The following is a 13,399-nucleotide window of genomic DNA, read 5'->3' as shown; positions in this document are numbered from 1 at the left end:
GGAGACCGCGATAGTCCAGTAAGCTCCGCAGCCTCTTTGTTCAGCAATGTCATTTGATAGCACTGTGCTTGGTATTGCAGCTCAGCCCCAACCACTCAGATGGAACTGAGCTGCACCTAGGCCATGTAACAATGAATGTGATGTCATATGGCCTAGGAAGAGACTGTGGCGCTCACGAAGCACCACAGCCTCTTCACATAGAAAAAACAACTAAACTAAAATAGAGGGAGGGGCCCAAGTTGGGTAGAGAGCCCCGGGCCCATCATGCACTTAATCCGCCCCTGGTTGGCAAGTCACACTTGGAATTGTTTACCGAGACTTTATGCCCCTTTTTGCTGAGTAAGAAGTCATTTGTGTCTGTACAACTGCTGAGTGACCATCACACAGTGCATACAGTGTCTACTCCGCCATAATTGAATTGATGCATAAACCCTAATGAAAAAAACCAGGGAGCAATCACTTATTTCCAATCCACGTTAGCACCCTGATAGTGAACAGGCAACCATACAGCCTCCATAAAAAGCTGAGCAGAGCTGACGGAAATCCAAGTGTCATGGCACATTCCTAGCACCACTCCACCTTAGTTCTAGAGATCAGCAGGGGTCACAGTGGTTGGACCTCCACTAATCATTCATGGCTTATCCTAACATGAGACAGAACGAACTAAGGCCTCATGCACACGAACGTGGTTTGGTTCCCCATCCGAGCCCCATTTTTTGTGGCTCAGATGCGGATCCATTCACGTCAATGGGGTCGCAAGACATATGGACAGCACTCCGTGTGCTGTCCACATCCGTTACTCCGTTCCGTGGCCCCGCAAAAAATAAAACATGTCCTATTCTTGTCCCTTTACGGACAAGAATAGGCATTTCTATTATGGGTGGCCCGTTCCGTAATTTGCACACGGGAAGCATCCGTGTTTTGCGGACCGCAAAAGTCCAAGGACTGTCCGTTCGTGTACATGAGCCCTAAGTCTGTCATCACTGTGAAAGATGAGATACATATTTAAAGGATTTCTCCGATTCAGAAAACCCATTATCATATACGGTACTCTTTTAGGAAGTCATGAGTTAAAATAAGGGGGGTCCCTGTTTCAGGTTCCTAACCTCCTGACCAGAGTGGATTGTGGCTACAAAAGACTGACTCTCATTTTGGAGGACTTGTCCTTTCCTGCATTGTAGACAATCCATTGATTTGAATTTGCACTGGGTTATGCATAATTTCCCCTGTGTCGGCGCTGATGAGAAAATGAACACTTATTACCATATTTCCACAAATTACAGCTGATTGCTGGGACATTTTGTGATTGGCTTATTGTCAAGGGGCCCTTCTTACAAAGAGAAATTGTGGAGAACTCCATGAATCCATTCCCAACATTGGTCGTACATGATGCCTGATGTTGAATCTTTAAAGATACATCATTCATTTTAGTCCAGTTGGCACAAGAAGAGGTATCAAACAGATAGGTTCCCATCCAAAAAAAGTCACCCTGCTGTTGCGGATGGGCACAAATGTTTTTAATCAAAATATATTTGCTAAGTATCTCACATGTATTTATATAGTGAGTATAGTATTAATTCATATACTATGGGGCACATTTATTAAGACTGGTGTTAAAGTCCTAAGCTGGCGGTGGATCCGCCACAGTTTTGAAGAGGCGCAGGCCTCTCAATAACTTCAGCGGATCCTCCGCCAGTTCTAAATGTAAGACAGCTTTCGAGCTGTCTTACGTTTAGACCTTTTTCTACGCCTAAATCAGGTGTAGAAAATGGTAAATAAGACAGGACTACCAGCCCGTCCCCTTCCCCGTCCACAATTTTAGACCTAGTATGAGCGGGGAGAAGTCGCAGATTGCGGCGCAAATACCTGCTGCGCCGCAATCTGCACATGAAAGACGTTTAATTTAGGTGTATTTTAGATTGATATGTGTTTGCATTCTGGATGTGCTGACTAACTTTGTATGTGTTTCTGCAGGAGCAGTGCAGGTCTCATAGCCGCCAGGTGCCTGCAGACACCCAGTGGCAGAGTTTATGTGACCACGGCATCTAAGTGATCTTTTCCTGTGAGCGCTGCGTTCCTGGGAACCAAACGGCTCTCTTGTGCTGAGATTGCGGAAGCAGCTCAGTTGCTATGGCAGCCTCAGGCCTTCTGAAGGCTCCAAGGACTGTCACAGCTAAGTTCATAACATAGTGAATTTCCTTCAGACTTCAATGTTAAATCATTGAAGTCTATAGGAGAAGCAATCAGACAATCACATGTTAAAGTTCCCTAGTTGAACTAGAAATAAGTGTTAAAAAAGTGAACAAAGTTTTTATAAAAATATAAAAAATAAAGACATAAAAACATAAAATTTCAAAACAACCCCCTTTCCCCATTTTAAAAATAAACAATAAAAAAATTAAGATCATTAGTATTATTAAAATATAAATGTATTTATCCAGTACAGCAAATGCTGTAATGTAGAAAAAAATCTAAACGGCCAATTTACAGTTTTTTGGTCGCTTCACCTCCCCCAAAAATGTAATAAAAAGTGATCAAAAAGTCATAAACACCCGGAAATGCCATCAATAAAAACTACAGATCTCCCTTCAAAAAAATTTGCCCTCATTCAGCTCCATAGACGTAACTATAAAAAAATAAAAACTTTTAGGGGGTTAGAATATGGCAATGCAAAGAAAACATTATTTCACTGTAATTGTACCGACCACAGAATGTCAGTTTTAGGAAATGCTGTAAAACCGAAACCCATAAAAACTACGGTGCAATTGCGTTTTTTTCCAATTCCTCCCCATTTGAAAATTTTCTAATTTTCCAGCTTCCCACTACATTGTATACAATATTAAATAGTACCACTAGAATGTGGTCTCACGTGACTGTAAATGTGAATAGAAAAAGAAAAAGTTAAGGGAGAACAAAACAAAAACAAAAAAACTGAAGATCGCTGCATCAGGAAGGGGTTAATTCAATGAGGATCGAATTCAAGAGATGAGATTAGAGAAAGTCAATAGACATTTCATGAAAAGATAATGTAGCCGGACACTTACTGGGAAATATTTCAATATGACATCAAAATTCACAAAGCCAACAGTGGTCCATCCAATCAGTGTCACAATGGAAATGCTAATTATAAAAGGGACAAAATACCCACTGATTTTATCTGCCAGCTGCTGGATCGGTGCCTACAAAATGAAAAGCAGTGAGAGCACTGGGTCAGTGACGTTTAATACACACCTCTGTATAAGGCGTTCATACCCTCAGCATTAATACACAGCTAGGGTGTCTCACAGCACATTTTGGTTTTACCTTGGACATTTGAGCCTCTTCTACTAACTTAACAATTTGGGCCAGGGTGGTATCAGAGCCCACATGGGTGGCTTCCACAAGGACTGATCCATGAGCATTAATGGACCCAGCAATGACTATGCTTCCTGGCTTCTTCCTGACAGGCATAGGCTCACCTAGAAGAGACAGGGAAATACAGAAAATTGTTACACATATCGTCCCAATGTGGCTGGCCAAAATATCTGCTGGAGCTGCACCAACAGCCCAAATGTCCCCTTCTGTCCATCTGAATAAATACATATATATAATGTATATGCACTACATACCCCTAAGGTACCCATAGCACATGGACCCATACAAGTCTTTGGGGCTATTGACACATAATAGGTGCCCATGCTCTATTCTCTTCAGTTTTTGTGGACCACACTCTCCCACCAATGTCTATGGGAGCATGAAAAAAACTGCACACGGACATCATCTAGTTTTTTATGCATCCGTTGATATGTAGTGGTGACAAAAAGGTAGAAGAATGAGGAAGCCATATTTTATTTGAACCACAAAGAATGATGACAAATTGACTTTAAAAAAAAGGACACATAGAACCCACATGGATGAAACTGTGACATTAATATGCATGCAAAAAGGTCAGTTTTTGGTGGACGCCAATACTTTACTGTGAATAAAGTCTACTTGTGAACTGTACTTTAGCAGTTCCACCACTAGAGGTCACTATATGACTATACATTGGATCTCATGTGTAGGGGATGTGAAATTCCAATGACAGCCCACAGAAAACTGCACCAAAACTGCATGGATATACAGTATAGAGGTCTTCTCTGTACAAGAGAGCAAATAATCGAGCACTCACAGAGCACTGAGAGGTATATGCTTAGTTGAGCCTCTGTGCAGTACTTAGAAAGCCACATATACACCGCAATGAATTGTAGCGGAAAGTGAAGAAGTCTACAACGCCAGAAACGGGCAGCACAGTGACCATGGTGTCTGAGGGACGCTACTTATCATACGACAGGCACAGACTGTCAACAATCCCCCCTCCGCACAGTTGGAGGATTAGTGGGTTTACTGATTCACTTCTATTTATTATGGCATTGTATCACATCTCTAAAAGGAAAAAAACAAATAAACAAACAAAAAGCAAATATAAATGTAGTAACCTGTGATGAGTGACTCATCTGCCATAGATGTTCCTTCCATAACTTTCCCGTCCACAGGAAACTTGCCCCCAGGTACAACTTTCACAATATCTCCTCTCTGGACCAGCTCCACGGCCACCTGTTCTTCCCTGTAATGAGCCGAAAATGTGTGAACGCAAACAGCCTTCTGTTCAGGGGCAGTGATGAAACTTAGGAGAGATCATCATTATCAGAACCCCCCACAGCATCAGCCACCGACACCGGAACTAAATCAGAGAATGGATCCAGAATCAGACAGCGCCCTCCACTGTGTAGTGGCCACACGGGGTTCTGCAGCTCAGCTCCCATTCACTTGATGAACAGCTATGGGTAATTTACATCACCGTTTAGCTTTCCGTTCTTCTGATCCGTCAGAAGAAGAGCGAGAGAAAAGAAAAACAGGATCCTGTAAAAAAAACGTATCCACTTGCATCAGTTGTCATCTGTTTGAGCCAATTCTGTCTGAGATCCGTTTTTTAGAAAGAAAAAAAAGTTCTGCATGCAGCATTTTTTTCCGTCTAAAAAAAGGGATCGCAGACGGAAATGCCTCAAACGGATGACAACTGCTACAGGATCATGTAAAAAAAAATGCATTCTATGCAATCCTATGCATAACTGATGCAACAGGATCCTTTTTTTTTTTTTTTTTTACAGGATACTTTTTTTTCTCTTCTTTTGACGGATCAGAAGAATGGAAAGCTAAGGACGGCCTGTCGACAGGACTTTCTGTTCAACCCTGCATAACGGTAACCAGACGGAACCGTTATGTTTCCCATAGACTTCTATTATGACGGATCAAAACGGAATGCCTCTTAAAGGCTTCCGTTTTTATTTCCGTCTTATGGATTCTGTTATTTTCCGTTCTAACCATGTTATAACGGAAAACAATAACGGAATGCATAACGGTGATGTGAACCCGGCCTTAGCATTATGTGATATAAAATAGAAATAAGGCTACTTTCACATCTGCATTTTTGCTGGATCAGTCATGGATCAGTAAAAACGCTTCCGTCATGATAACACAACCGTTACGGATCCGGTTGTACTATCTCTAAAAAAGCCATGACGGATCCAGCACTAATACCATTTGTAAGTCAATGGGGGGGGGCGCTATTGAGATGCTATGACGGATGTCTAAAGCGGAAAGGGAAAGCGCAGATGTGAAAGTAGCCTAATCCTGGGCGTAACACAATGGGGCCGGTTTACCAAACCGTGTACGAGAAATATAGTCTAGCAAGCAATCACAGTGCAGATGGCATTTTCAAGAGCAGAATATGAAATAAATGTCGTGCTGTGATTGGTTCTAACGGGCAGACAAAAGCAGTGCCTCATGCACACCACAAGTACACGGATACACTCGTGTGCAGGAGGCCTAAATCTTCCCCTTTTTATCCGTTTTTCCCATAGTGTTCTGGGGACTCCTTTCACTGGACAGCAGTGCATTGTGGGGGCTTAGATGACCAGTACATGGTCTGACATTGGAAGTAAACTGCTGTCTGTTACCAAGGGCAACCAGCAGAACTTTAAAATCACCGGTGTCTTTAAATAGAGGAAATGACATGAAATAATTTAATTTTAATTTAATTTCACAGTTATTCAACTTCTTCTGTAAACTGCCAGATGTTGGGAATGACTGAATTATTCTTTATTCTGTCCATATAATCCATGAAGGAGTGGGATGCGTTACCTCACCACTGAGTGATTAGGTCCAAGCGTCACAACAGTCGCCTCTGTAGCCTGCAGGGATATAAGCTTGGCAAGAGCTTCCGAGGTTTTACTCTGCGGTAGAGAGGGAATCACAAAAATGCTTTATAGTGAAGGAGATTGCCCTTTTCACCCCTAACTCCAAATACTGTTTGTTATGCACAGAAATTATAGGCTATGTACAGTACACCTTTGGGGCAATTTTTTACAAAAATTATTGCACTATACTTATTTTGAGCTAAAAATCTTTTTTTTTCAATTGGTCTTTATTAACAATATGGAATCCTTTTTTTCTGTACAGAGCTGAGATGCTCGACTAGCTGCCTGTGGTTTTTTAGTCTTTTCTGTCATCTGAGGATTTTTAGCCAAAAATAAGTTAAATGCAATAATAATAAAAAAAATGGACTCCAAAGGTGTACATTCTAAAACTTTTTTCCTCCCAAGACATGTTCTTTAAATATCAAATGTTTAATATTTATATTTAACGGGTTTTCCAGGAGTACAATATTGATGACTTATTCTCAGGACAGGTCATCGATATCAGATTGGTAAGGGTCAGAAACCCAGGACCCCCACTGATCAGCTGTTTGAAAAGGACAAGTGCTACAGCCTCCTAACAGCAAACCAAGCACAGCGCCCTACACTGTATAGTGGCTGTGTTTGGTATTGCAACCCAGGCCCATTCACTTGAATGGGACTGAGCTACACCTAGGCCATGTGACCAATGAACGTGATGTCACATGGCCTAGGAAGAGGCCACGGAGCTCATCAGAGTGCTGTGGCCTCTTCTAACAGCTGATCAGAGCTGGTGCCGAAAGTTGGACCCCCACCAATCTGTTATTGATAAGATGGCATACCCTAAAGATAGGTGATTAATATGGTACTCCCAGAAAACCCCTTTAAGGCCTCATGCACACGACCGTGCCGTGTTTTGCAGTCCGCAAATTGCTGATCCACAAAACACGGATACCACCCGTGTGCGTTCTGCAATTTGCGGTACAGAACTGCCCCCCATAATAGAAATGCCTATACTTGTCCGCAAATCGGACAAGAATAGGACATATTCAATTTATTTTTGTGAAAAAAAACAATGCAGACAGCACACGGTGTGCTGTCCGCATCTTCTGCGGCCCAATTGAGAAGAATGGGTCTGCACCTGTTCCACAAAATTGCAGATCGGAACCATCCATACGGTCATGTGACTGAGCCCTAACAGTGTGGATGAAAGCGTGAAGCCATCATCACAGTTATCCAGGATCTATATGCAAACACACATTGACCAAACATGGCACATCCATTGAACTTCTAATGAGGTCCGCCAGGGTTCAGGAATGCTGGACAGCACGAACAGCACAAATAGCACTGTAGACTGCGCTGTTTTTGCAGACAAAAATACCAGGAACCCTGGTGGGCTAGAGAAAATGTCCAGAGCCAAGTCCTACTCAAATATGAGGCAAATGGCAAGTGACTCTGCTGAGGTCTCACCTCGCTGCTGAGTTCTGAATCGTGATGGCCCATAGACTTCTATGGAGCCCTTCTCATGCAGCGAAGAGAGCAGAATATGCGCATGCTTCCTTCCCTCATTCCTGGGATCCGTGGGGGTCTCAGCACTCAGACCCCATAGATCAAAACTTTTGATATGTCTCTATGACATATCAAAAGTTTGGTGAAAAGTTATAACTAGTGTTGAGCGAACTTGTGTTTTAAGTTCGGCGTCTAAAGTTGGGTTCGGGTTATCGAAGAATCGCGTTATGTATTCTAAATTCCGTTATGGTCCATGGTAGCGGAATCCATAACGCAATTCTTCGATAACCCGAACTTTAGACGCCGAACTTAAAACACAAGTTCGCTCAACACTAGTTATGACGCTTTAAGCATGGGGCTACACAGCGACATGCGTCACACAACATGAAAGTCGCACTACACTGGATCTAATGATTGTCAATGGCGATTGTCAATGGCAATATAGGACATGACGCGATAGTTGCAAAAAATCCAGATCTGATTGATTTTGTGCCACAGGTCGCAAGTCGCACGCTAATATAACTCCATTAATGTAATTTGCGCCACGGCATGTGACTCGCCTGTGACTTTTCTGTGACTTTTCTGTTGTTTCTACAGCCAAACCACATCTATAAAATAGACGCATGCGATTTTTTGCAGTGTAGTCCCTGCCTAAAAAAAACAGGTCACGTTACAAGTAAGATTTAATCTGCAACTAATGAGTAAATCAATACCCATGAGCTTAGGGGTCCAGGGGGACATGACTATCTTGCCAGCTCCCATGTGCACAGCTATGAATCTGTGCTAACACGAGCAGTAGCAAGGGTTAAACAGGATCTAAGAGGTTTCCTGGAGATCCCCACAGGGACCAATCTAGTACAGTTACCTTTGCTATGTGTTCCAGCCATCTCCCCAGGGCAATGAACATGAACAGCATGGGGGGTGTATCAAAAAACGTCTCCAGGGCTCTGCTCAGACTTCTCCGCCATGGCCACAATCAGGATAACCACCGAGTAAATATAGGCGATGGTGGTAGCCAGGACAATTAGTACATCCATATTGGTGGATTTGTGTTTCAGAGACTTGTACGCCTGGACATAGAAGTACCACCCTCCAAAGGACTGTGAATAAAAGACAGAAAGCAGCACCGTAATATGCGGTGTGAATTATGTGGTCATCAGAAGTCATCGAGAAGTGATAGGAGCACAATGCAGAGGAGGACAGACAGTAGAGGGCTCCTGTGCCGGATCAATATCGGGCCCCCTGGTTTTCAATGAGAGTGAGAATGTATGCACATGGCTGCCTGGACTCCGTATACTGTCCTACAGGATCCATCAGGTGCAATATGTATGGAGTCTGATCCCTTACAATCAATGCTTCTAGGTTGAGAATTGCTCTCTACTTACGGAGTCTGATGGAGCATGCTATGGTTTTTTCTCTGTCTGATTCCATACAAATATAGATGAAATCAGGAGCATACAGAGATACAGTAGAGATCTTATGCACTTCCTCGAGTCCTATATGGATCCGTAATATGGCCATGGAAGATAGAACTATCCACATTTAATCTCCGACCTCCTTTGCTTCTCACAGAATGGTCTTCATGATAACCTTGCTGCCACTGCACTACCATAGTGTACCTTTGCTGCAATACCATTCACAGCCACTATCCTGTGTACGGCGCTGCAGCCCATTTAAAGGGACTTTGTCACCAGTTTTATGGTGTCCTACCTAAGAGCAACATAACCCAGTTAGAAATCCCCTTAAAAGTGTCTCATCTTGGACACCTATTCTTAGAATGGAGCCCGCAAAGTGATGGCATGCGCAGCCGCCCTTCATTTATTTCTTTAGGTGTGCCGAAAATAGCCACGCGGTGCGCTCGGGTATTTTCGGAAGTCCCATTGAAATGAATGGAAAGCGCGCTGCTCCATTCACTTCTATGGGGCTAATGGAAATCACCGAGCCAGCGCTCAGCTATTTTCATCTCTCCCATATAAATGAATGGAGGGTGGCCGCGCATGCATGGTGCACCCTCCGTCACTTTGCAGGCTCCGTTCTAAGAATAGTTCCAGAAGTGGGACCCGCACCTTTTCTAGTAATATGCCCCCAATGTCCAATATGAGACAACCCCTTTAATAAAATCTTGGGTCACTTTCTTTAATTGAGCTAACCATTTTGCTAAAATCTTTTACTGAACAGCTCCAGCGCATGCTGATGAGTCCTAATATTCCTGAGCTCCTGGCACTCCCCACCCCACTGTCAATCAGCGGCAGGAGGGCGGGCAGAGCCCTCAGCTCATGAATATTAGGACTCATTGGCATGTTAGAACCCACCAGCATAAAAAAACTGCTGATCGCTGGGGGGTTCCAGGAGTTTGACCCCCACCTTATTCTAAAGACAGGTCATCAATACTACAATCTTGGAGAACCCCTTTAAAGCCTTTTTGAATGTGCAGTATGACCCCTGTGGGGGCCGCACAGGCTGTCTGACCCAGGTCCAGGATTTTTCTACAGGTCACAGATATTCCCAGGTCACTTCAAATACCAGTAAAAATACCTCACGTTGCAAGAAAAATAAAGGAACAATGGACACGGAAATCTTCTGCTGACCAGACTATGCCTTTGTATTCTTATTACATTTCCCAGCATGAACTGTGCATTCACATTTACAAAACATAAAGTTACCATACAATAATCATGACATACAGAAATATATATCAACTAAATCCTAAAGATCCTGCACTTATAAGACATGTACTGTATGTAGTAATATACTACATGTAATGGCAGTAGGACCCCTGCCTAGGATTTCCTGCGAAACCTTGAAAGAATGGAGGTAAAGAGCAATTAGAACAGGAAGAGGATATTTGAACGTTATGTTATAAATGCTACACAATGGTATAGGTCATCACACTGCGGTATGCCAACGTCATACGATGGCTTGGGAAGTTAGCCGTCAGTTCTCTGGGTCATACTCAAATGGGCAAAACCAAATAGTAAAATTCCAATCATATCCATACCCTATAATAAATCAGACGTACGGCAAAAGATGTCTTCCAGCTGTACGGAAAAATAATTCACATCCCAGTAGAAGACATATGCCGTACATACATTTTCAACACCGAGGGTAAATGGCAGACATATGCAAGTGGATGGCAGACAGATGCATACATTCGGGTTTCATGTCTGGAGTAGACATCGCTAAATATTTCTGCCCGCTGTATGAGAAAGCCTATTTGGCTATGCTTTCCAATACTAGGGCATCTAGCAAAAAAAAATTAAAAAAAAATTATTTTTTTAAATAATGGCAGACATCTGCAAAAAGTATGACACATTGGCACATACTTACGGGCTATACATTAATATATATAAATTGTGATATTGTCTCACCCGCTGGAGTATAGACACTGAATGCAGAGTGAACACAGCCTAAGAAATCTCTTGGCTTTCATATCAAAGCTAATGGAAGTATGCACAAGCATTAGCTTTAGGCTTCATTCACACAGTCAGTGTTTGGTCAGTGATTTCCATCAGTGATTGTGAGCCAAAACCAGGAGTGGATCCTACACAGACATAAGGTAGAAGGGAAAGATCTGCACCGGTTCTGTGTTTTGGACCCGCACTTGGTTTTGGCTCAAAATCACTGATGGAAATCACTGACCAAACACTGACTGTGCGAATAAGGCCTTAGACTGTAACCAGTTTCTTTAAAGAGTTTCTCCATGGAATGATGTAAAATGGCCGCCAGCAACCTGTCCTAGAAGGTGAGTAGGACTGGTTGCCCCCACTTGCAGAGCTGCCTAGGGGGCTGACGGTGCGGGGCCACACTATACCCTACATTGCTCTACAATAGATGGTAATGATGCGATCCTGCCTATGATATGCCATCATGGCTGAGCAGCCTGACAGGAACAATAACCAATGTGTAGCATATGCAAGCACCAAAGTGTAATATGTAGTGCTCATAAGCAGCTCTTCAAGTCGTGGCAACCCGTCCAGCTCATGTTCTAGGACAGGTTGCTGACGGCCATTTTAAATAATTCCCGAAAAACCCCTTTAAGGGCTTTTTTTTTCTCTTAATTTACCTTGTGAAATAATTTTTTTCTAATCACATGCAAGAGTTTTAGTAAACCCTGACTATAAATGCTAAAGTGCATGTCAGATTTTGTGTTAGGAAATCCTGGTTTTCAGCAATGTATAAAATTGACGATCCGCCTCCCATTTATAATAATTTATAAGACAGGTTACAAGTGAAATGTCTTCTGCACATACCTGGACTAAGGTGCAAAGTATGAAGAAAAGGAGGTTCATTATAGATAAACCAGGGAAGATGTTTCTGTCCAGCACTGACTGTCCGTGGTGTTTATTGTGGGCAATTAACATGTAGACCATGATGCAGATGACAGGGATGCCAAATATGAGGTTGAACAGGAAGGACTTTCTCCACCTGTGATTCAAATGCATTTTAAATTACTATTCAAGAAGAATGAAGTGTTAGTCAGTGACTCCGCTTTCAGCTTAGTAACAGTAATCAGAGCGCTTCATGTCACTACTCAGCCAAAACTGAATCTGCCTATGAAGGGTTAAGAAAATCTTTAGCCCCCTTGAAATTAATACAATTTTGGAAAATGAAAGACCTCTTTTTCACTATTAGGAATATCCATTGTAGACACACCATTAGTACCTAAGTTAACAACTTTGCGATACCAAACCATCGTCTTCATCAAGGATACCTGATGAATGTGCCAGTTTGGTGCTGCAACGTGTAGTAACCAGTATAGGATTCAACCTTACTACTTTGGTCCATGTATCTATATCCATCAATGCCAGAGATGACCCGAAAAGTTTGATCTCCTGTCATTAAACAGATGTCCTTCATGTCCAGTCGTTCCACCACTGCATTTTGAACATACAGGTAGAGGCGTGGACTGTCATTTTTTTGTATATTTTTTTTTATTCAATCCAGCAATATGCAGGGTTTATTCATATATTTCATACGTACTGTCTTATTTCTTCTTTGTGGTCCAGGTTGTTAGCTGATGGATCTCTTTTAGGTAAAGAAGCTTGAAAACCAATCCCCTGTTAATAGAATATGAGATGTTATCACATGAAACAAGACAAGTGGCCAACAGTCCGTCCTCCAGCTGCCATTAGTCTTTCCTATGATCATATTCAATTTGAGCTCCCATTAGCCACTTTAGAAGCTTAAATCATTGGCCACTATGTAGATGATGCAATTAAGAATAAGTAAGAAATTAGTAAGGATCACAGATTTCCAGTTATATATGTGTAAATCACACGAAGAAACTCACAATTCCCCCAACCAAGAGAAGAAACATTGAGTAGTGGTGTACCCATAGTAGTTCATCTTTTATGTTTTTGAGGGCACAGTAATATGGATGCTGATCTGGGACTATTTGTCTCTCAATGATTCTATTTACTTTACCTCAATGATTTGCATGATGTCTCGAGGACCAACTATTTCAGTATCAAACTTGACTTGAGCTTTGCAGGTGGCAAGAGCCACAGAGGCGTGTAGAATACCTGGCGTTCTCATGAGCCGTGATTCAATATTGTGAACGCATGAGGCACATGTCATCCCTGTAATCTATAGACAGTCAAGACATAAAGATGGAAATGCAAAGAATACTGTTCCTCAAACTATGAAACATTTGGGATGAAAATCTCCTTACTGCAAAATAAGTAGTACTGTCTGAA

The 13,399-nt window shown here is 42.3% G+C and overlaps 1 protein-coding gene across 1 annotated transcript in view; it reads right to left on the bottom strand.

Moving 5' to 3' along the window:
- ATP7B (ATPase copper transporting beta) overlaps positions 1 to 13,399 on the bottom strand; it is an 86,324-nt gene that overhangs the window by 27,817 nt on the left and 45,108 nt on the right. Inside the window, 9 exon segments of the mRNA XM_044286530.1 lie at positions 3,045 to 3,179; positions 3,304 to 3,458; positions 4,458 to 4,585; positions 6,163 to 6,254; positions 8,569 to 8,643; positions 8,645 to 8,803; positions 11,954 to 12,128; positions 12,684 to 12,760; positions 13,128 to 13,289. Of these exon segments, the coding sequence (XP_044142465.1) occupies positions 3,045 to 3,179; positions 3,304 to 3,458; positions 4,458 to 4,585; positions 6,163 to 6,254; positions 8,569 to 8,643; positions 8,645 to 8,803; positions 11,954 to 12,128; positions 12,684 to 12,760; positions 13,128 to 13,289 (1,158 nt within the window).

The sequence above is a fragment of the Bufo gargarizans genome, chromosome 3, assembly GCF_014858855.1.
Source record: "Bufo gargarizans isolate SCDJY-AF-19 chromosome 3, ASM1485885v1, whole genome shotgun sequence".
NCBI lineage: Eukaryota > Metazoa > Chordata > Amphibia > Anura > Bufonidae > Bufo > Bufo gargarizans.
This window is presented reverse-complemented; position numbering and strand designations above follow the sequence as displayed.